General features: G+C 46.0%; 1 protein-coding gene and 1 pseudogene across 2 annotated transcripts; one reads left to right on the top strand and one right to left on the bottom strand.

Annotated features, from left to right (window-relative positions):
* Window positions 1-11,209: 11,209 nt before the first annotated feature.
* Window positions 11,210-11,286, top strand: LOC141568147 (U4 spliceosomal RNA; annotated as a pseudogene).
* Window positions 11,287-13,383: 2,097 nt separating this feature from the next.
* Window positions 13,384-22,388, bottom strand: KCNE1 (potassium voltage-gated channel subfamily E regulatory subunit 1). 2 transcript variants are annotated; one of them, XM_074325674.1, is made up of 3 exons: window positions 22,268-22,361; window positions 21,339-21,544; window positions 13,384-13,980 (listed from the first exon to the last, which is right to left on the bottom strand). In XM_074325674.1, the coding sequence occupies exon 3, from the start codon at window positions 13,927-13,929 to the stop codon at window positions 13,540-13,542; it is 390 nt and encodes a 129-aa protein (XP_074181775.1). In that variant the 5' UTR covers window positions 13,930-13,980; window positions 21,339-21,544; window positions 22,268-22,361; the 3' UTR covers window positions 13,384-13,539. The 2 variants fall into 2 exon arrangements, with proteins under 2 accessions (XP_074181775.1, XP_019585826.1); XM_019730267.2 differs by lacking the exon at window positions 21,339-21,544 and having other exon boundaries at window positions 22,268-22,388.
* Window positions 22,389-23,717: the final 1,329 nt, after the last annotated feature.

Below are 23,717 nucleotides of genomic sequence, written 5' to 3'. Positions count from 1 at the left end.
AGTAATGCTAATGAATAAGGAGCTGATTCCTTAAAAAAAAAGAGAAAGAAAAAAGAAATAAAATGGATAAACCATTAACTACCTTAATAAAGAAATGAAGGAGAAAAAATATATACAAAATAAGGATTGTGAATGGAGTAACAATACAGAGGCAATCAAAGGGATGGTTCCTCAATTCCTCTGCTTAAATCTATGCAAATAAATTTGAAAATCTTGACCAAATGAATGATTTTCTAGGAAAATAGAAATGACCCCAAAACTAACCCCAAAAGAGATTTAAAAAATCAGAAAATATCAGTTACCATAGAAGATGCTGAGAATCGTGCTGGAGTCATCCACCCAGAGAAGCACCTGGTTCAGACGGTTTCACAGGTGAGTCCTACTAAACCTTTGCTGATGAGAGAACAGTTCTCATACTGCTCTACGGAATGGAGAAAGAAGAAAACTTCCCCATTTTTCTGATGAAGCCAGTAGATCAATGATAACCTCGCCTGATAAAACCACCATAATAAAAGGAAACCCCAGACCAGCTTCATTTATGGGTAAAGATGTGAATATTCCAAATACAGCATTAGCCAATAGATCCACTAGTGCATTAAAAGAATAATATGCGACAAACAAATGCAGTCATGCCGCCTATGGAAGATTAGTTCAGTAGCAGGAAATCCATTAATGTGATTTACCACGTGAGTCTAAATAGAATGTGTTCACCATCATAGATGAGAGGTATTTGTTCAATTCCAACTCCGTCCTGATTTTTAAAATCCTGATAAATTAGAAGATAGGTTACTTCTCTAACATGCTAAATTAAATCTATCTAAAGTCAGAAACTAGACTTATGCTTAATGGTGAGACATGAGAAGCACTTCACTATAGTCAAGAATAAGACACAATCACCCATTTTCACCACTGTCATTTAATTTGTACTGAAATAATTATCTGATTTAATTAGACAAGAGGTACACAAACTGGAAAGGAAGAGGCCAAAATGATCATTGTCTATATGCTTGGAAAACCGATGAGAATCAGCAGGATAATTCAGTAAACTGAGCCAGTTCAAAACACTAAAAAATCACTATCCAAGAATCTGTACTAACAGCTGTAACTTTGTAAATATAACTGAGGAAAAGATTCCACTTAGAATAGGAACCAAGAAGATAAAACACTCAAGAGTACAATAAATGGACAAGATTCATATAAAAAAAATCTTTAAAAGAGGGACAAAAAGAAAGATTTGATTAAATGCAAACATTTCCTATCTTTAGACTCACTTGTGTAAAGATGACAGTTCTTTCTGAATTAGTCTATGGATTTAATATAATCCCAACAAAGAGCAACAGAAGTTTTTGGTTCTGATGTTTTGTTTTGAGAAGAACACTGAATGCCAAGTATTCTGAGCCCATTCTCCATTTGTTAATGACTTTATCCTTCTCTTTTCCTTTCCAATGATATATTTTGCACTTTCCAGGCCTATCATTTTTTCTCCCAGTTTCAATGAATAGAATTCCAGCTTTTAGGCTTGAAAAATCACAGCAAAATCAGAAGGAGAAAACCTTCCTTCTTCCCAGGCAGCTGTAAAGGAAAGCAGATAGCATCCTGCGTCCCAGACCCCGTTCTCGCAGGTATTATTCCAGCAAAGGAAGGTTGCTGCTATGCCCTGAGAAAAGTTACCTTAACTTCCCCAAAGGCTAGAATCCAGACTGGTTGTCTTACTTAATTATGCTGGCCCTGGCAGAAATATTTTAATTGATACCTGTTTCCTCCAAGGTAGAAGCTTTTGTGAACTTTCTTTGGCTTCCCTCTTCTCTCACAGGAGGCATGAGGTAAATCAGTCTGATGGATTTCTTATTTAAACAAAGACGTTGAGAGCCTTGCCTCATTCCAATTAACACGGACAAGTTGAGTCTAAAATTTATAAGGAAAATCAAACACGCAAGAATAGCCAAGAAAATTCCAGGGCAAAAAAAGGAATGAAATATTCCTGTAAGACATTAAAACATATTATAATGCCACAGAAGTTAAAAGTGCTTCATCTTAGCATATAAATAGGCAGACAGATCAATGGAACAGAATAAAGTCCCGAAATACTCGTAGACTTGAAATATTCAGGAAAATAGAAAATAAAATAAAACTAAATTAAATTAAATTAAATGGACATTTAAAATCAGTGGAGAAAAGATGGGTTATCTCATAAATGCAGGGTAGACATTTAGGAAAAAGTAAAATTGGACCTCTACTTTGATACACCAGAATAAATTTCATAATAAATTTTATAATTTTTAAAAAATAAAGCCATAAAAGAGCTAGGACAAACATGGGAGATATAGTTTTATAATCCCAGATTGTGGCAGTCTCTCCAAACATGACACAAAAGTCAGAAATCACAAAAGACAAGACTGATAAATCTGATTATGTAAGAATTAAAAATTTATTTGTAGCAAAAGCAATAGGCTATTAACAGACTCAAGAAGTAAATAAATGATAAACTGGGGGGAATCATTTGCAACACATGATAAAGTGTCAAATTTCTTAACATTCAAAAGGCTTTTGACATTAAGAAACAGTTCAGTGGCTCAATAGAAACATGGCCCGAAGACATGAACACCTAGTCACAGAATCGGAAGCAGGAATGCTTTTTAAGCAGATAAACATATGCTTATTCTCATGCATAATAACATAAATGCAAATTAAAATAATACAGAAATCTCATTTACTACTTGTAGGTGAGTAAAGATCATCTGTAAAATGGGTCTATCCACAGTGTCACCAGTCTACAAAGCAGTTAGAACGGTGTCTGTCTGACACATAGTAACAGCGCATAGAAAATCAGTTACTATTATTGTCATTGAGGATAGTTGGCATTACTAAAATTTTATAGTACATGTACTTTCGGACTGCTCAGTCATCCTCTAGGAATTTTGAGGACTTAGGCGTGAGCTCTATTTCCAGGGCATATGTACAGGTCTAGTCACTGCCCCATTGTAACAGCAAAAGACTGCAAACCACCTAAAAGAGAGAACTTGTTAAAGACAGTATGGAAATCCATACAATTGGATCTTATTCACTATGTACTAATGAGTAACAATCTTCAATATATTGCTAAATAGGAAAAAAATGAGCACGATAACAATTAGTGTGTGTTGTATATCATTTATATATAAAAGCTGAACACTGCTGCACATGCATAGACTATCTCTGAAAAGAGACCTAAGAATCCTTTTGTTGCCTCTAAGCAGTGCCTTTTTAAAAGATTTTTTTTTTACCATGTGTCTCTTACCTATTGAAAGACAAATCTATTTATGTTTTTTGAGTGAAGAGTTTGCAGCAAACATATTAACTCTTCGCAGGGAGTCAGCCGTTTCTATGCTTTGAAGTTCTTGCTTTCAGACATTTTAAATTCTTGCTTTCAGACATTTTAAATCTGATCCCCTAGACTTCCGTCTCTGCCCCTGATTTGAATCTTCCTGTGGGAATGTTTTTGCCTTTGTCAGAGAAATAGCCTGTCTCACAATACAGAGAATCAAATGAGGTGTGAAAACTGTACGTGCAGGTTGCCCAGACTTTGGCCAAAAAACGCCGTTCGAAATTCAGTAATTCGTTCTCCCTTTGATTCAGTGCCGCCGGAAATTCCTGATTCAATAATTCAGTGTAGGCTGTCCGGATGCTAACACCAGCTGATCGGGTCTTTCTGCGCGCGCTCCGGGGAGCCCCCTCAAGGCAGAGACTCTGGGACTCGGGGATTCTTGTGCTGCGGAGCCCAGTGATACCCGTGGACGCTCTGCCCCGCTGTGGCGAGAGGCTGCTATAACACCCAGGCCAACGCAGAGCCCCTGCCAGGGACGGATTCCCTCCCTGGGTGTCCAGCCCAAGCGTTTTCAATAGAGGGCGCTGATGAGAGCCATGTTTGTGTGTTGGAGATGCACGTTTATTCTCAGCACAATGGTTAGTATGCGGATTTTACACATACAAAAGCACTGAAAAAACAAAACAAAAGAAACCTTCTAAAATACATAATTATATAATGATAGTCACTGATTTTTTTTTAATCCGAATTCTGGTATTCTATGCTTAATCTACAAAACTCCTGCCAAGAACAATGGGATATGCTTATCAGGTGCTTGCCTCAGTTTGACTTCAGAGGGTGCCCACGATGCCTCTCACCTGTGGCTCCTGCAGTTGCGTGCACCAGATTGTGGGTCAACATTACCAAGTTTGGCCACATAACCAAACATCCAGGATGGTTCTAGAATATGGTCAGCACTCTTTTTTTTCTGTAAAAGGCCAGATGTTCAATATTTTTGGATTTGTGAGCCACAGGACCTGCCACAAGAACTCAGCTCTGCCTTTGTAATGCAGCCTTAGGGAGCATGTAAAGGAGTGTGGGGTTGTGTTCCAATCAACCTTTATTTATGAAAATAGATACAGTGGTACCTCGGTTTTTTAACGTAATCCGTTCTGGAAGACTGTTCAAGTTTTGAAACGTTGAAAACAGCTGACAGCTAGGCCTCAGCATCTTGCACTAAGCGGAAGCCACGTGACATGTTCGACTTCCCAGGAGTGTTAGAAAACCAAAGCATTTACTTCTGGGTTTACGGCGTTTGGAAACTGAAATGTTTGTCAACGGAGACGTTTGAAAACCGAGGTACTACTGTAGTGGCTGGATTTGGCCTGTGGGCCGTAGCTGGACAAACTCTGGCCTAGAATCCCTGTCTCTCAAATCCACTGAAACCGTACCTTGTTGTCGGTGAGGCGTTTTGTGCTCTACTGTCCCAGAGTTTTGTGCAGCTCAGCAGGGGGACATGCACAGGCTCAAGGGTCGCTGTTTGCTCCGTTAGCACATCCACTTTGAGTCTGTTCCAAGTTCAGTATGTCCAGACAGCTTGTGCCCTAAGTAAACGTAAGACCTTAGCCAATGTATAACATTGACTGCTTCAGTGCTGTATAAGGCCCCAACATCTTTGATCCAAGCAGTCAACTTAGAAAATGAAGCCATCAAATGTTCCTACCTTCATCTGGCTGCATCAAAACACACAAAATTTCCACACATGCTACAACTTCTCCCAAAGATCCTGCGATCTAAGAGAACGTGTCTTCCGCCTCGTTTCCTCCCTGGCCCCTCCCTCGTAGCCTCCCTCCTTCCTGTTGACTTGATCGCGTGATGATGCTTTTCTTTCTCCTCCTTCTCTTTTCTCTTTTAATGCAGAGTCAGCCCTTGAGTGTGTGCCCTCTGCTTCTCCCTGAATTCCCAAATTCCTGACTGGATGGGGTTCTCTCCTACCCGCTCTTGGGGACTTGCTTACTAGCTGAAACTTTGGGGTTTTTCTTTTGTCCTTTCTTTGCCACAAATATCAGAAAAGCCACCCTTTAAAGTAAAACAGGCAGGAATCTTCAACCTAGTGTGTGTCCAGCATACAGCCTCTGACCCCTGGCTTTGTTTACACTTCAGCCCTAAAGGAACCCTCTTGCTTCCACTTCCCTGCTTCAGGCCGCCTGTGTGAGGATTTATTATTATTTTATTTTTTATTTAAGTAGAGTTGGCATACAATCTTCCATTAGTTATATTAGTTTCAGGTGTACGATACAGCACTTTGATATTTACATACCTTACAATGTGATCACGCCACTAATTCTAGTAATCATCCGTCACTGTGCAAACTTATCACAATATTTTTTACTATAATCACCTTCACCTTTATCACCTATCCTCCCATTCACTCTCCTCTGGCAGCCATGCCTTTGGTCTCTGTTTCTATGAGTCTGTTTTTGTTTTGTTTTGTTTGTTCATTTGTTGGGTGTTTTTCTTTTCTTTTTGTTCTTTTTAGATTTCAATATAAGTGAAACCATATAGTATTTGTCTTTCTCTGACTTATTTCACTTAGCATGATATCCTTGAGGTCCATCCATGTTGTCGCAAATGGCAAGATTTCATTCTTTTTTCATAGCTGAGTAATATTCCATTGTGTATATGCACCATTTCTTTTTTATCCATTCGTCTGTTGATGGACACCTAGATTACACCCAGATTGCCTCCATATCTTGGCTACTGTAAATAATGCTGCAATGAATATAGCGATGCATATATCTTTTGGAACTTTCTTTTCTTTTTGTTTTTGTGTTCTTCAGATAAATACCCAGAAGTGGAATTGCTGGGTCGTATGGTTATAGGGCAGCTGGTGACACAGCAGTGATAGGTAATAAGACCCTCAACCTTTTCCCTTTGTTCTGTTTGCTAGCCGCTCCCTGAAGTTAGTATCTTCGTGTTTTCTCAGCCTCTTTCCCCTTTTCCGCCTCTTTAGTTCTTTAACACCTGCTTAACCAATTCTCAATATTAATTTCTCTTTCCATATAAAGAGTGAGTTTCTGTTTTCCTTATTGGACCCCAAGTGACCAGCTACAGCGAGAAGGCATGTTTGCTGAGGGGTGAGGCTATGCAGTGAAAACCTCACTTGAGAAAAATCACAATTGGGTTTATAGTAGCAACTTCCATTTGGTGAGAACAAGCGATACTGATCACGTATTGAGTGCTTATTATGTGCCTGGCACTGTTCTAAACCCTTGGACTCAAATCACTATCGTGGGATGAATAGAATCCATGTCCACTCAGAATCTCAAAATGTGGCCTTGTCTGGAAATAGGGTCATTGCTGATGTAATTAAGGCAAGGGTCTGTATATGAGATCATCTTGGATGAAGGTGGTGTCCTATATCCGATGACTGGTGTTCTTATAAGAAGAAGAAAAGACACACAAAGGAAAAAGCCAGGTTGGAGTGACGCGGCCACAAGCTAACGGGTGTCTGGAGCCACCAGAAGCTGGAGGAGTCAGGAAGGATCCTCTCCCAGGGTCTCCAGAAGGAGCGCGGCCCTGCTGACACCTAGATTTTGGACATCTGGCTTATCCGTTGTTTCAAGCCACCGATTTTACGGTAATTGGTATGGCAGCCACCGGAAACAAATATAATCACTCAGAAAATTCTCACGCAAAAAGTGTGTTTAAAAAGCAGGCCGGAAACCTGGGTTCTCTTCTATGGATCTCCTGGGTTTTCCTCGAAGAGGGCACATTCTCCACTCTTCGTGCTGCCTTCAGGCCTCTCACTGCCAAGTTACCTCGGAGCGGCCTCCCTTGTCCTGGGAGACGCCTTCCTGAGCTGGGAGGTGAGCCCAGCCCTAGCCCACTTCCAGGCAGCCCCTCCCAGTGCAGGGTATCTTGGGAACTGTAAGAAAGCAGCCTGTTTCTGAGGACTGTCCAGTGTGAAGGGGGCAATGCCCAACGGGGAGATGGGGGTGGGAGAGCAGATGGGGGGGGGGGGAGGAAGCTGGGACCCAGCCCCAGCTATGGATGAGCCCTAGACAAGCAGCAACTTTTCCCATTCCTCCTCCCTATGACAAGGTCTGACAGGAAACACTCAGTTTATTACTGCCAAAACCTGCCAAGCCTTTTCAGGAAAGCAACTTAGATTTTAAATCTTATACAAGGTGAAAAGCCCACTGCTGCCTTGTTCTCCCTCCCTGTCATGATTCTGCAAGGCCATCGGAAGGCATGAAATTGCTCCACTGGGTCACGTAATATGTCCCTCTGTCCCCACTCGTGAGGACGACCGAGTGGTGACTCGTAGGACAGTCCTGTTTGTGGGCTGGGTTGCCGAGCATCGTCTGCTCTCAGTGGCAGGTATGAAGGTGCAAAAGAAACAAAGGTCAAAGGCAGTTACAGACCCCTCAGCGTCCACGTCTCGTCGTTTGAGCAAACTGGAGAAAGGCACGCCTTCTGCCGGTAGCCACAGTCCCACTCCAGGGACTAACGAGACTAACAGACTGCGATCGATCTCATCTGTCCAGAGTCGGGGGTCGTGTGTTGGGCCACCTTCAGAACCCTGGAGCGGGATGCTATCCCTCACCAACGGGGCGAGGAGAAGTGACCAGACCATCAGCGGCTCTGCGACATCCAGGTGTGGGATCCCGCCTCCACACAGCATGGTGGTCACCGGCCCGACCAGAAAGGGGTGTAGGTCTGGGTGAGAGATTGTTTTCCAAAATGGAAAGGATGACAAAGAGTTATTCCCGGGAAAGGAAGGGGGATGAGCAGGTTCCAGCACAAAGGAAGGTGTGGGGGGTGTCCCAGCAACGGCCCAAGAATTCTGAGCTCCCTGCTCAGAAGAGGTCTTCACAACACGCTTCCAGAACACTGCTTCTCTCTTTCTAGGTTTTACTCCGTCCTGTCTCCCTGAACTTGACAAGGGAATAGAAGTGTAGTCTCCTGAGAATGTCTAAAGCCCACCCAGCCCCTTGGCTCCCATGCGCAGGGCTCTCGCAGCGTTCATTGAGAAGTAGCCTCAACATGACCACCAGGGGGCAGCCGCACCCAGAGTTCCTGTCTCGACACGTAGAATGGCAGAAGAAACCCAGTAGTTTTGGAGATATTTGCAACTACCAGGCTCTGGCTTTACTGACCTCAAGTAGACAGACGCGCTAAAGCACATGGAGTGGGGGTGAGGGGGCTATTGCTCTAAACTTCCTGACTCCTTTTGGTACTTAGACTTGCTTTACCTGTCCAATGAGCCTGCTTACTTAACAATGTTACCACTGCTTATCAATCCATTCATAGCTTTCTGTACATTTCTTTTGTCCTCATGCCCTCCTAACCTTTGGTTATCTCCCTTAGTCTAACTTAGTATTTACATCTCATTTGTGCCCACGGAGAAGTCATCTACTGATGTGGATTAAAGATAGGGAGAGAGAGAGCCACATACATTAGTCGGCACACAACACAGCCTTGCCTGGAATTCAAGGATTATGAAATCCATAACTACTTTTCAGCTTATTTCTAACTATTGTTGTGGCTACTGTTGAATTACCATAGTGTCATGATGGGAGAATGAAGTTCAGAGCCAGTGCAAAGGCAATATATCAAAATGTATTCTCAGTCTGAGACTTGGCTTCCTTTTGGCTCTCCTCTCCTCTCCTCTCCTCTCCTCTCCTCTCCTCTCCTCTCCTCTCCTCTCCTCTCCTCCCTCCCTCCCTCCCTCCCTCCCTCCCTCCCTCCCTCCTCCCTCCCTCCCCTCCCCTCTCCTCTCCTTCCCCTCCTTTCCTCCCTTCCCTTCCTCTCTCTTTTCTTTTCCCTTCTTTTTTTAATGGCTTGGCTCACACAATGGACTACCTCATGTCCCTCTAAGCAGACCTCTGAATATATACTAGTGCAGATGGTATAGAATCTTATTTGAAAAAAGGTTGTCTGATATTACTAAGTGATATCCTATAAAATTATCAAGTTGAGTTGGTGTATACAAAAGAATAAAATCAGTAACTTCACAGTCCCCTCTCCTTTGTAGTGGTGACAAAGTCGTTGCTCTTTTTTTTTTTTTTTTTAATTAAAAATTTTTGGAGTGACAATGGCTAGTAAGTAAGTCTTTGCTCTTGTGGCCAACACTGATTACCTTTCACCTCCGAGCACAGCCCTCCATTCTTTCCCCACTCACAGGCCTTGGCCTGTTAAAGCAGCTGCAGGAAGGTGAGAGCCAGAAGTTCCAGAAGCAGAGCTCCTGCTGGCTTCCTCCTTTAAACAAGCAATGACCTTGAGTGTGTCCTTGCTGAGCCTGTTTCCTCAGCAGTTAAGTGACAGTTAACTAGACAGGTAATGGTGTCGTGAACCTTGATGGAGCGAGCTCATCAAAGTCAACTATCCAATGAATTGCATATCATTCTGGAGAAGTTTTGAAGCCATTCCGAGCCAGGCGAGGTCGCTCCAGGACAGTTGAGGTGTGAATGTTGGCTAATTTCACCGTCAGCTCAGAATCCTGATTTGCCTGCACATAGTGGGTCTATCACTCCAGGGCAGGCTCCCACCACTAGTTCCGAGAATCTAAGGAACAAAACCTAAGGAACAGAATTGTGACACACTCTTCTAGAGTGACAGAGTGAGGGGTCTGATGTCCCAAAGGGAGAGTCAGATGAATGGGATGTCCTCACGATGCCAGGAGAAGGCAGCCTGATGCAGCCTCTCATCGCAGGGCTGGGACCTGAGGGTCCACTGGCTAGGACCACATTTGGGAGAGTGCTGCCAGTGATTTCGCCTCTTCTGCCACCAAGGCAGGGCAGCCCTTCAGATGCAGCGTCCCCTCTCTGGCTCTGCTTTCTATCAAGCATGATGGCCTAGGGCTGGCCTGGAGCTGTTCTTTCTCTTTAAAGCAGAGGTTATACATTGGTGGTCTTCGGGCAGAATTCAGCTCTAGGTTATATTGTGTCTGGCCCACATAATTAAAAATAATTGAATTATTAGGTTGGTGCAAAAGGAACTGTGGTTTAAAGGGATAAAAATAATTGCAAAAACCACAATTACTTTTGCACTAATCTAATAATTGCCCACATTTAAAAATCAGGAGCTTTCAAGTAAATATCCAGATTTCCAGCCTATTTAAAAAAAAACAACCCTCAAGTTCATCAAGACTGCACCACATTTCTGGCTAGCTGGAAATGCATTAAGTTCAGCAGCAAAAGTGCCTTCCCCTTAGAAGGAGGGGGCTCGACAGTCTGCCTCCATTTTCATCTGGGGCTTTGCTCTGTTGCTTTCTATATGTGGGTATCGGGGTCGACGCAGGGTTGAACTATCCATGGGCAATCTGACATCCTTATTCCCAAGCCCCTGGGGCTGCCTCATCAGAGCCCCCAAGAACCCACATCCACTTTCTAAAAGTATAGTGATATTCAGAGAACACACACCACAGATCATGATAAAAGACGTTATGTTTTCAAAGAAGATCTTATTAATATTTCAAAAGGCATGCTGCCCTATCCAATACATACAGACACTATTGAATACAAAACATTGAGATTCTATTTTTAAAGAGCTCAGAACAGCCCCTGGACATAGCAAGCACTTTATATGTGTTAAACTACAATTTAAACATGTAATAAGCATTTGAAAATTTGCAGCTTGTAAGAAGTTTGAGGGGTGTGGGGAAGTGAGCTGCATGGCTGGCTGGTCCCTCGAGGACAGGCAGGATAAGGGAGCTCCCGCTGCCTGAAAAGCTGCAGGAATCTCAGTGAGGGAGAGTGAAATGGTGATAAGGAGCCAGTCCTGGGTCTGTAACATCAAAGTCAGGGTGACACTATGAATCATATAGTGGTCACATGTGCTCTGGCTCCCTCTCCACACCCCAGCTCCCGGCCTGCCTTTCCTTCAATATGGGTGATATGTGTCTGTCAAAAGCAGGGAAATAGCTTTGCGCAGTGGCAGTATCGTAGCCAATGAGGTTTATCCGAGGCGCGATTATTGCTAATTGAAAACAAAAGCAGGGAAATCACACAGCAGTCAAGTGGGTTTCCAGTGGCCCATGAATGGCCAAGATGGTGGGCAAAATGTTGTGCGTGTGTGTATTTTTGGGGTGTGTGTGGGGGGGGGATCATTAGCTTTCATTAGCTTTTCAAAGGACTCTATGACCCAAAAGAACCGCCCATCTCAAGGACTATAGTAATCTGTGTCGGGGTTTTGCCCCAGACATGTTGAGACCCTGCTCCAAGCACACCCAGGGAATCACTGTCTGTTATATGAAACAAGGACTGGAGTTGGGCTGGGCCCGGTTTGTCCATCTAAGGATGGTCAACATGCTATGTGTTACTTTTAATTTATATTATGTGCAGGTTTTGAATAGCTGCATTTTACTTAAATATTCCACCCTCTTCAGGAATGCCCAAGCAGGCGAGCGTTCAGGACGTCGTAGAGAGCTAGCGCTGCCCATGATAGCTGGAGAAGGCTGAAACCCAAGGGCGCTCATGCTCTGTGACACCCTCAAGTCAGGTCACGCTAACGAGGCTTTCTTCTACTGCCATGAGCAACTCCTCCTGGTACCATCTTCCTCCACCCCCAACCCCTTCCCCATCTCTCATCTGTGAAGGAATCTTGTCTTGTGAGGAGAAGAAGGGCTGAGAGGAAAGCAGCTGTCGCTGGGGTGAGGTGAGAGGCAGTGTATGAGTTTCCTGTGGCTGCTGTAACAAAGAATCCCAAAGAAGGTGGCCTAAAACCATACAAAGTCATCGTCTTACAGTACTGGAGGCCAGAAGTCTGAAGCCGAAGTGTCACAGGGTTGTACTTCCTCAGAAAGCTGTAGGGGAGAATCCCTCCTTGCCTCTGCCAACTTCTGGTGGTGGCCGTTAATCATTGGCTTGTGGCTACATCACTACAATCTCTGCTTCTGTCATCACATGTCTGTGTGGTTCTTCCCACAAAGGTTCTCCCCACATGTCTGTGTCCAAATCTCCCTCTTCTTCTAAGAACATCAGTCATATTGGATTAGGGCCCACCCCAATGACCTCATCTTAACTTAATGACATCTGAAAAGATCCTATTTCCAAATTAGGTCACAGTCATAGGCACCAGGGGTTAGGAATTGAATGAATCTTTTGGGGGGACACAATTCAATCACAATAGACCAATTACCTCAAAAGGCCCTGCCACCTCAGTTCCATGTATTTCCATTTGTCTATACCCACTCCTTCTCCTAGGCTCTTGAAACGATGGGGAGGCCCTTCCCTCCTGCCATGATAGCTGAGAAGCTTTCATTCTGAAACCAGGATTTTTTTCTCCTGCGTCTCAGTTCTGTAGGGAGTGAGTTCCTTTGAGACTGGGATACATGAGTTGGAAGTGAGCATGTGTGTGTGTCTCTCTGTGTGCACAAGTGCATCTGTGGGTGCGAGTGTGTATCTGTGTGTGTTTCTGTGTGTGTGTCTGTATATGTGTTTGGCGGTAGGGATTCATGAAAGGTAGGCACACAGGAGAAGAGGGAGGCAGGAAGGAAGAGGAGAACAGAGCCACGTAGTGAGGGTCGAATTGATATGAGTACTGTCCTGTAACAAGAAAGGGCTTGTGACAAACGTGGAAATATAATGCCTTTGGTTTCAGTCCTATAAGGGAAGTATATTAGTTAGGATATTGAGTCTGCTACTTTAACAGAAACCAAAATAACAGTGGCTTAAGGAAGACTGGAGTTAGTTTTTCTTTCCTATAAAGTCTGAGCTGGTGTGTGTCCAGGAAAGTTGGGAGACCCTGTCCTGTGGCATCGCCCCGGGACCCAGACTCTTACTGCTCTGCCATCTATAAATGTACTGTCGGGTTCCAGAGTCAAAACTGGCTTGCCACCTCATCCATGCCCCAGCCACTAGGACAGGAGAAAGGGATCTGGAGGATACATCCTTTCCTTTTCAAGGATCACTTGGAAATTACCCCCATCATTCCCACTTCTACTGGCCAGAACTTCATCACGTGGCCTCGCTAGCTGCAGGGAGTCTGGGAAATACAGCTCTTATTCTCAGAGGCCATGATCTCAGGGCTTCTGCTAAAATTAACAAGGCAGGGACACATCTTGCTGAACAGCTGACAGTCCATTACAGAAGGAATGTGATTTTAGAGAAATAATGTTATTGATCCATCCCTCACCCCTTACAGTAGCAAAAACCTCCAATTGTATCCATACAATAAAGAGTGTAAGAGGCAAAGGATTAGAAAAATCAGCTTGTCGAGTAGGCTTTGTCCAGGTCTCACCAGCTGTGGGGTCACGACGAAGGCTTCATCTCAGGAAGGTGTGTGTTGGGTCGTTCCACAGCCAGCTGGTTTTCAATGACATAACATGCCCTGTAGCTCTCCAGAATCCGGGCCTGGAAGTACGCTTTGTCCTTCTCCTGCCAGGTGTCGGACTCTATGTACACGTTGAAGGGGTCGTGGGAGTGCTCTAGCTTCTTGGAGCGGATGTAACTCAGCATGATGCCCAGAGTGAAGAAACCGAAGAAGCCGAGCACCATGAGGATGTAGAGAGCCTCCAGCTCTCCGTCACTGTCAGCAGGGGACCTGCGGGCCAGGCCAGACGTGTTGCTGCCCTGTGGAACTGTCCCCTGCCACAGCTCGGGCAGAAAGGGTGTCACGGCCGTGGTGTTGGACAGGATCATCCTGGACTTCAAGGTTCCACTACCGGAGAGCGAACTTCCCAGGCAAACTTTCTAAAAGAAAAGTGCAACCCGGAATCAGAGTATGTCAAAACCCGCACCTATGCATGCACACACACACACACACACACACGCACACACGCACAATTTTTTTAAATCTCAGTCCACGGTATGTGCCACCTTGGGTCTGCATAACACCCTCTCTTGATCAATTGATAAATTGATTCCCTTTTCTTTCTATTCAACACTCCCATCACTTACCTCCTTAAGTGACCACCAGAAGGAGTTCCTCTCATATAGACATTGTGTTGTACGTGTACATTTTAATTTATATGCTAAGGACCAAGTTGTGTCCCCCACCCTCCATTCATACGTTGAAGTCCTTGCCCCAAAAGTGACTGTACCTGGAGGCAGGGTCCTCAGGACGCAATTAAGGTTAAGTGAGGTCATAAATGTGGGACCCTAATCCAATAAGACTGTGGCCTTATAAGAGGCGGAAGAGAGATCTAGCTCTTTGCCAAGTGAAGATACCTTGGGAAGGTGGCTGTCTGCAAGCCAGAAAGAGAGCTCTCACCAGAAATCAAACCCTGCTGGAATCTTCTTCTTGGACTTTCCAGCCTCCCAAACTTAGAGAAAATATATTTCTGTTGTTTAAGCCCCCAGTCTATGATATTTTGTTATGGCAGACTAACACATTTTGTCAATGGCATCGTGTTATGTATCTCCCTCTGTCTTTCCTTTTCTCCTCAACCCTGTGACTTTATGGCCCACATGTGTTGCTCTGTGTACTGCATGCCTTTAATCCCCACTGTGCAAGGTGCCCGTGATACGCACCCACTTCTCTCTGCCCATCCCCCACATCTGGACACTGACGTGCCACTAACTCCCTAAACAATGGGGCGAGGAACAGCCTCGTCGTTATCCTCCAAGGGACCCAGGAAAATCACCCATTTCATACAGCGACTGCCTGGTGGTTTCTACTGCTGGTCAGACCGAGGTGCTGTCAGGCATCTTAGGAGGTGACGTGCAATGGGTGGTCTGTTCCACCAGGGAGCATCGTTTGGATGGAAAGCCCTCCCTAGCACATGGCAGCCTCCGGGATGATTCTGTGAGATTTCACGTCGAGTGCACCCCTCAGGGGCCAGTGTTCCAGCCTATGCTCTGTGTGCCTCCTCTTTGCCCCCCGCCCCCACCTGCATGGCTCTCATGGGCCAAGTAGAAGGTGACAGGTTTCCTACCATTTTAATCTGGATGTCACTATCCCGTATAACAGGCCTGGGAATTGTCCAAGTTAGCTCTGGCATTCTGTCGGGGGGTTCGTGTGCTCTGAAACCCCCATCTAGGTGGCCTTGGGATCACCGATAAGCTAAGCCAGGTTTTATTCATTTTTGTTTGAGAAAATGCTGGCCTCTACCCACAGTACCTGCTGGGAAACAAAATCCTCAGGACCAGGTGATGAGGCCACACTCCAAACTCAACACGGAAGGGCCACCAGGAGCCGATCAGACTTAAGTGGTTTTACTCATTTCTCAGGACCTTCAAAGCAGTTGAGTACAGCACCTTTGGGGCGGCTGCTGGGACTAGGGTGAAAAGTGTGTTTGGGAGGATACTCTGTAGCAGAACTGCTGTGGGAAGAGAAATTTCAATCTCCATTGCTGGGGGGCGGTGCTCAGGCTTCCCCAGCTAGGATGGGGACTGTGACGTCACACCTTGTCTTGCCCAGGACAAATGTCAGCCTCAGAAACCTCCAGATTAGACCTAGAGCTACTTCTTTGTAGAACTGGCTTAATTTTCCAACCTGTAGTGAAGCCAGTGCCAGGCGAGGACGCGTGGCACCTCCCCTGGGCACGCTTCCTCCATCCATCTCTGAAATGCTGCTGCACCAGAATTCTACGGCCAGCCCTCGTCTCTTCTCCATCCACCCTCGCCCTGGTCACTGCACCTGCTCCTTCAGCTTCACGCACATGGCCATGACCCCAGGTGCCCCCCGAGCACCAGAACAGTATGTCCAGTGACCTGCCAAGGACTCATTTACCTTTGGCCATCCCCAGGCTCCTCAAACCCAACACCTGACCTTCCTAGAAGAGCCTGCCTCACGCCGCAGTGAGCTGGGTGACTCAGTGAGCCAAACTGGAGTCACCCTCACTGCAAATCCTGTCGTGTCAGTGCCCAGCTCAAAGGCTTTCCTTGGCTCCTCCCCACCTTTAGGGTGAAGCACCCCATTTTCAACATGGATTTCAGTCCTAAATAGGAGGGGCCCTGCCTCCCTCTCCTGGTCCTCTGTTGCCACTTGGCCTAGACCCCTGCTGGCCACTTGAGGAACCCCGTATACATCGTCACATCGTTGCCCGTCTCCAAAGATGGCTGCCCCTCTTTCTTGGCTCACGAAACTCCTAAATGGTGCCTCGCCATGCTTTAAAATTCAGCTCTGCTCTCACCTCCTCCCTGAAGCCTCTCTGATGCCTGGGGCTGGGTTAGCACCACACACACCACAGCCGTGAAGGGCACTATGCCCCTGTGGACTCCAGCATGGCTGTCATCTCTGTCCTCCTTCCCTGTCCCTGCAGCCCTCCTAGGGGGCTGCCTGGCACATAGCAACACAGGGGCTGTCCTTGAACTTCTTAATACCTCTTGACGGGCAGGGTCTGATTCTTCATGGCCCACTGATCTAATCAACAGATGCCATGAGCTGCCTACACAGCTGTAGCTAAGTCCCTTTTGAGGAGGGACAACTGTGTCCCTCCCAGAACCACAGCCTGGCATCTTTTGCGGGGAGGAGCAGAGAGCACTCAAGATGTTAGAATGACACCTTCTGCCGGGTTTGGATTCTGACCCTGCAGCGGCCACACGACCCTGGCCAGGTTCCTCAGGCCAGCTCAGTCCCAAGTTTCTCCCTGTGGCCAATAAGGAGAAACAGCACCATTTTCAGCTGTTGGATCACTCACCAGGTACGTAGTGAGAGGTACACAGTGGTGCCTACTGAGTGTCCCGAGTGTCAGGGTGCTGGCTTTTCCACCTCATTAAGGAACAGCAGCCAGGGATTTGGGGTTTGAGGTTTGGCTCTCCTTTGGCTGACCACACTGGCTCTCTTTACGTTGTGGAGAAGCAGTCGGGAATGAGAAATACACGTGTTTGTGGCTTTCCTGACACCTCTGGGGCTTTTGAGTCTGTGCCCAGAGATCTGTCAGAGGCTAAGCTGCAACAGACGCTTATACAAAACCAGCATTTTGCCCCATTCTATAGGAATCACTTGGTAACTTTTTTTCTTTTCTTAAAACCTTAGATCCAGAGCTGATGGTCTGCTAGAAATCACTCAAGATACGGGGCTCTGGACAGCTGACCTTTCCAAATGTGATGGCCAATATTTTCTTTGTAAATGACTGGAAACCACTTATGAATACATAGAACCCTGCCCCAGAAAACAGGCCTTGAGCGAATAATTTAATTTTCTTCCAAAAACCCAGAATGACCACAACTGGCAAGAAATCCTGCCACCAATTACTGTTAGAGTGTCCTTATCGCTTCAGCACCACGTGAGACTAGAATTATGGCATGCAACGTCCAAAGGTAAATTGGTTTAGAACCCACAGCACCTCAAGGGGAACTTCTGCAATCAATTCACATTGGTGAATTGACCGAGAAGATCTGTTACTTAAAACCAGATGGACTTCTCAGTGGCTGGAGGAGGCAACCAGAAACATCTGCTTTGAAAACCCACCGGGCCAACCATCCTCAGCCTTGCTCACCCTTAAGAATCACCTTGTAAAAATGCAGATCGCTGCCTCCCTCCACTCTCAGAGTTTCTGATCCAGAAGGTCTGGGGTGGGGCTTGAGAATTTGCATTTCTAACAAGTTCTTAGATGCATGACTTACTAGAATCACCTGGGAGCTTTAAAAAAACACCAATGCCTGGATCCCCCCTCCAAAGACTGTGATGGCCTTGGTCAGTGTTCCGCTCTGGTACTGGGACTTTTCAAAGCTTCCCAGGTGATCTTAACTTGTAGCCAAGACTGAGAACCACTGGGCTATGGTGTGGGACTTTAGGAAACAGACTAATCAGTCTTTTAAGCTGCAGGATACTGGGGGAGATTTTATAAGAAGAGAAACATGATTTCATAGCATAATTGTCCCATCTCGTTTGTTTTTCAGATTTTCTTTTTTTGGGTTTACACGTCCCTGATGTAATCTCATGAGAAATTCTCAAGTCTTTAGTATATCCTCAGCTGCCCCATCCTAACTCATGCTGGCATCTTAAATTATGACGAGCCTGTCAGAGCTTTATGCTGGGCCAGAAAAGTCAAGTTAATTAACTGCCTTTCAAATGACAAGTCCACAACTTTAACGAATAATCCGTTTCTTACTTTACGCTTAATTTCTTGTATGGATTTTGCTAAATGCTCTCTGTGCCCCACCAGGTCTACATATTGGGTCACATGGTGCTTTTGTGTAATGAGTCTCAAAATGAGTTTGGAAATGTCCTCTAAAAGTCAGCGTGGTGTAAACGGCACATATCCCATCTGCATGTCAGCTGGGGGCCTATGTCCCATTCCCCAAGTTCACTTCTGTTGTAAGGACAAAATGCTACCTAGTGGCCACTGGTTTAGACTGTTGGACTTAAGTGGACTTGGAGAGCAACTGATCCAACGATTTCAACCTACAGAACACAGGGCTCCACAGAGGAGCGCTGCCTAGCCCAAGGTCATGTCTTATCAAAAATACATCTAAAATTGAATCATTTAGCCATGGACTCACATTTTATTAGCACAGAAAATGGAGTTCTCAGGTCTTTGCAGAGAGGAAATGGATTCTTATTTAGGCTCAACGGAACTGAGGAACCAGCTGCTTGTAAAACTGGGTCTACCCAAACGGGGACTGGCTTCTGATTTAAATATGCCATAGGAGACCCCTTCTCCCCCTGGAGACAAAAAAGGTTCTTCTCCCCCTGGACACCACAGGTTTTTTGTACCTTGCACAGTGAATAGGGGGCTGGGGCAGCAGACACAGCAGGAACCAGGGAGGTCCTACTCTAAAAACAGCCAGTTTGATGCTTAGACTTTGGCTGAACGTTCTCAAACTGGCCTTATAGGGCCCAGAAAGGGGGGGAAGTGTCTAGAAATTTCTGCTTCTGCCTGGGTTTGAGACTCTTCATGAGGCACAGACACTGCCCCCAGTCAAGTTTAGCACAATGTTTTTTTTTTCTCTTTAAATCTTAGACCCAGAGCTGTTGGAAGTCACTCAGGATATAGGGCTCTGGGCTGCTAGCTGAGCTAACAGCTGTAAATGGACACCAGCTGGGCCTCCCCCGACCTGGGCCTTGCTTCTGTAAGGCCCCCAGAGGAGAAGGGGGCAGCGGATGACGTCACACTGTCCTGGCACACACCAGCCTTCTACATTTCTTCCACACTGATAACAGCCTAAAAGCTCTTAGAACAGATTTCCCAGCATTGCCACCTCTCATTCTTTCTTAAGCAATTACTGGACAGGCCAAGCTTTCTTCTGAGAGGGGCAGATTCTGGGGGTGAGTAGGAGAGGGGGGATGTCAGATTCAGAGCTCAGGGATCTGAGTTCCAGCTCAGTCCTAGATAAACCACACGATCCCCTGGACCTTAGCTTCCTTATCTAGGCAGATAACATTCCTATCATTCCTCACAGCATTCCTTAAGCATTTCCTCGAAAGAGCATCAGGTCTTGAAATCATCATTAGGCCTTATTTGTTTCAGGAAGCAGAATCAGGGTAAAAACAATTATGGATAAACCTAATATGGGTGAATACAATTTTATTGAGTCAAGAATCAATATTGAGTCAAGAATCCAATGAGCCAATTTTCCTTAGAAGCAATTTGTCAGCTGCGTCAGTATTACAACACTGTGTCCAAATTCTGGAGATATAGTTACTTCCTTTCAGAAAAGGAGCCAACAGGGGTCCCCAAAGCCTTTGGGCAGTTGGCTGGCTTGGTCTTGGTCTTCCCACCTGACCTCTCCTGAGAGGCAGTGAGTCACTAAGGTGGTCAGGGTCTCAAGGAATCGGGATGAAACCTGCACAGAGGCACATCTGACTGTCCTCCACATGAAAAGGGCTGCCACCCTGCTGGGCATGGGGTGAGTCTGCTCATTGGACCAGGAGCTTCCAAGACCTCTCCATAGGTGATAGAGAGGGGGTTTCAGAGTGTGAAGGAGGGAAATGCGAACCAGTGAGGTGTTGAGAGGGACCCAGTCAAACGCAACATGAGAAAAAGGACGAGCATTTTGACTGACAGTAGGATTCCCAGACTCTGGAGGAATGCTGAAGTCACGTAGAACGAGGCCAGACAGACTGTGACTTTCAGCAAATTAATTTGGGAGTCTCAGTTTCTCATCTGAAAACTGGGAATAATGGAATCTACCCCGACTACACCACAGGGTTTTGTGAGGTATGGAACAAACCCCAGGCTTTCCTCTGTCTCTGCAAGAGAGGCCTGACCACCATATTTGCTTGTCAAGATTCTACTGGCAAGCCCACTCCTATGCCAACCTGTGTGTGAACCCCACACCAGTGATCCCAACCCTCTGTGACCCCTCATAGCACCTTGTCTTACTTGTATTGTAATAATTGGTTGACTTGCCTGGGCATTTCCTTCCAGGAGTTCAGCTTGTCCCCACTCCAGCACCCAGAGTGTTTCAACACGGATTTGCCAGAGTAAATGAGAATGCAAAGTGTTAGATTCAGGACAACTGCACTGTAGACATGAGAGCAAATGATAAAGTATAATACACTCTGGAGAGAAACTGGGGGATAACCAAATGAAAACCTCTTCCTATAGAGCATATTTTTATACAATAAAATGTAAACCATTTTTATATTATTTATTTTATTAGTATTATTTATTTCGCATATTAAAAATATACGATCAATATCATTATATATGTATCTGCAATCCAGCTTATTCCTAAAAAGGTTTAAGGCAGTCAGTAATTGCTAATAATATAGCATAATTTTCATTCTCCTCGCTCACTCCCGGGAACCTATGTCTTGCTTTCCTTTTGCCCTAGTTACTTATCGCCTGCTAATATAATACAGTTTTTAAAATTTATTATGTTCATTGTTTGTTGTTTGTCTTTCCCACTGAAATGTAAGCTTTTTCGGGTGGCGATCTTTGCATGTGTTGTTCTCCTTTATATCCCAAGGTCCAGAACAGTGTCTGGTTTATGGTCGGAGCAAAATAAAAATTCATAGGACGCAGGCATGCATGAATGCATGAATGAATAAATGTTCCATTCACCTACCAGAACACCCAAACCACCCAGAAACTGTCCCACCAGCCCTGCCTGCAGACACTTGAGATGACAGGAGTGAGTCTCTCTGATGTCTTCAAAGTGTACTTTCTTTTCAAAACAATTTACTTTGATAACAGCCTATCAAAAGCAAAACATACCTGAATATTCTAGAAGCTCAGAATGTCTTCCTCAGACCCATCCTCAGCTCACCACTGATGAGGAGCATGAAACAGACAGAAACAGCAGGTTTCTGCCCCATCATTAGAAATCCACAAACCAGAGTCAAGGTGCTTTCTGGCCACTCAGGCATCACACATGGATCAAAGCAACAGCGTGATCACAGCCAAGTTGCCCATCACGGTGACTATAAATGACAGTCGTGGTTACTGACAAGGCCCTTCATTAATGGAGCTGAGAGCTCCTTCCTTACCTAAATGTGGACTCAAAAATATACTGTCAGTTCACATGTAGCAGTCTGAAAAATCGGGGTGGGGGGCAATGCAAGACGTGACGGATTGGGCACATACACACGGCTGCTACTGGATCAACTTTCTTTGGCAAGTTGCACATTTCCCCTAATCACTATAATCAAGATTAGATATCAATAATGTCCTCCGTGTCCCATGCCTTTTCCCCGGAAAGATGCCAAGGCCCCAGAACCTTCCTGGTCAAAAACGACAACTTCTCTTTGAGGCCCGTGTGTACTGCCTGAGCTGGAGGTCTTTGAAACCAGGTGGGGACTGGCATTTGGGGAGGTTTTTGTTTTCTTTGGATGCTTTTAGGTATTTTCCAAATTTTCTACAAGAACGTCTGTAATTCACTAATAACGGAGAAATGCTGTAGTTATCTGGTGGTGAGATGAGTTTCTATGCATGAGCTCCAGTAGGGGAAGAGGGCAGAGGGAAAGAGGCCTGAGGCTGAGCCATCTGTCCAGTCTCCCACGACAGGGGTAGCCGCGACTCCTGCCTGGGGTCTCCCCGTGCTCGCCGGTGGGCTGAGACCAGGTCCCTGGAGTCCCTTTAGGTTCGCCTGACTGGGGCACCCTTGAGCCGGGCAAGGGGCCCGGAGGCAGAAGCCCTCGACTTACCGGGTCTGGGGCGCCGAGAGAGCCGGGTGGGTAGCGGGATCCGCACCTGGAGAGCGCAGGATACCGACAGCCGAGCCCCTGGCGGCGCCTTCTGCAGCCAAGTACGCCGAACAGGGAGGGCGGGGCCTCCCCAGCAAGCGGTCGCCCCGCCCCTCCCCGCGCGTCCCCAGCGACCCCAGGCCAGCCTCGCCGCCCCCTCACAGCCCCCCGCATCCTGCCAAGCACTTTGGATCACTTTGGGTAGGCTCAGGGCCGGCAGAAAATTCGTATTAGAACTTCTAGACAGACAGACAGATCCACCTTCCTGGGGGAGTTCGGCGTCCGCAGGCAAGAAGGTGCTGCTGCTAAGGGGAAGGACGATGGGGGGCCCCACCCTGGGCCAAACGCCGGGACAGGTACCCCTGCAAAGAGCTTCAAACGATAGCTTCCCATATTTTCAAAACCCCGCAGACTCCTTTTAGCTGCATCCTGCACCCGAGTTGCAGTCACTGTCTTATTTGGCATTTATTGAGCACCTACTGAGTGCCTGTCGGCCCTGACGTGGGCTGAAGCTGAGGACCAGACTTGCGGGGTCCCTGCACGCAGGTCAGTCGCTGGAGCCACCCACGCTTTGCACCTGTCATCCAAAGTCCTTGGGTGGCGAGAACAGTCTTTCTGGCCATGAGGGGCACACTGCGCAATGGCCCAGGCGACCTCGGGCAAATTCCACAGCACCTGCCCACCGGCTTGGGAAGCAACAGTGAGACAGGGAATTCCCAAATGACAGTTCAGTGAAAGCGCTGGGAATAAGGTCTAGGCTAGTGGTCTGCAGGAGGGGAGCAGAGGAAGGTTCCCGACCTAGAGCAAGAAATTTTCTCAGACCCCATGGTCTTCCCTGGCCCATCGCTTCTCCTTGGGCCTCAAAGGGAGGGGCCCATCGGATGTGACATTCTAGGACTCTGCCCTACCGGCAAAGGCGGAGCTGGCCTTCTCCTGCACCATGGGTGCTAGTAGGAACCCATGCAGCCACTTTGGAAAGTCCTAAATTGTCCATAGCCTTGATGTGCCATTGCATTGTGTGAAACCCATTCTATGGAGAGGATCGGAAGTATAGAAAAGCTTTAGGCGTAGAGAAGTTCTTTGTAGTTTTACTTACATACCTAGAATCTAAGTGTCTCAAACCAGAAAAACAGTTCAATTACGGTACATGTGATAGACTGTCATTCTGTATAGTGGGTTATTATATGCAATCATTAAGATAATGTGTGCAAATAATTTGTCACAACATGAGGGTTTCCTATATTATAATGTTAAATGAAAAATACAGGACCCTAAATTATACATACAGGATTCTATGCATTATTTAAAAAGACTAAGAAAACACACCACAGATTTCATATTGTCTGTTAGTGGTGAGATTTATTTTCTTATTTATACTATTCTGTCCCCCCCCCCTTTCTCTGCAATAACT

Source organism: Rhinolophus sinicus, linkage group LG01 (assembly GCF_036562045.2).
Source record: "Rhinolophus sinicus isolate RSC01 linkage group LG01, ASM3656204v1, whole genome shotgun sequence".
Taxonomy (NCBI): Eukaryota; Metazoa; Chordata; class Mammalia; order Chiroptera; family Rhinolophidae; genus Rhinolophus; species Rhinolophus sinicus.
Note: the sequence above shows the minus strand (reverse complement) of the source record. Positions and strands in the feature narration are given on the sequence as shown.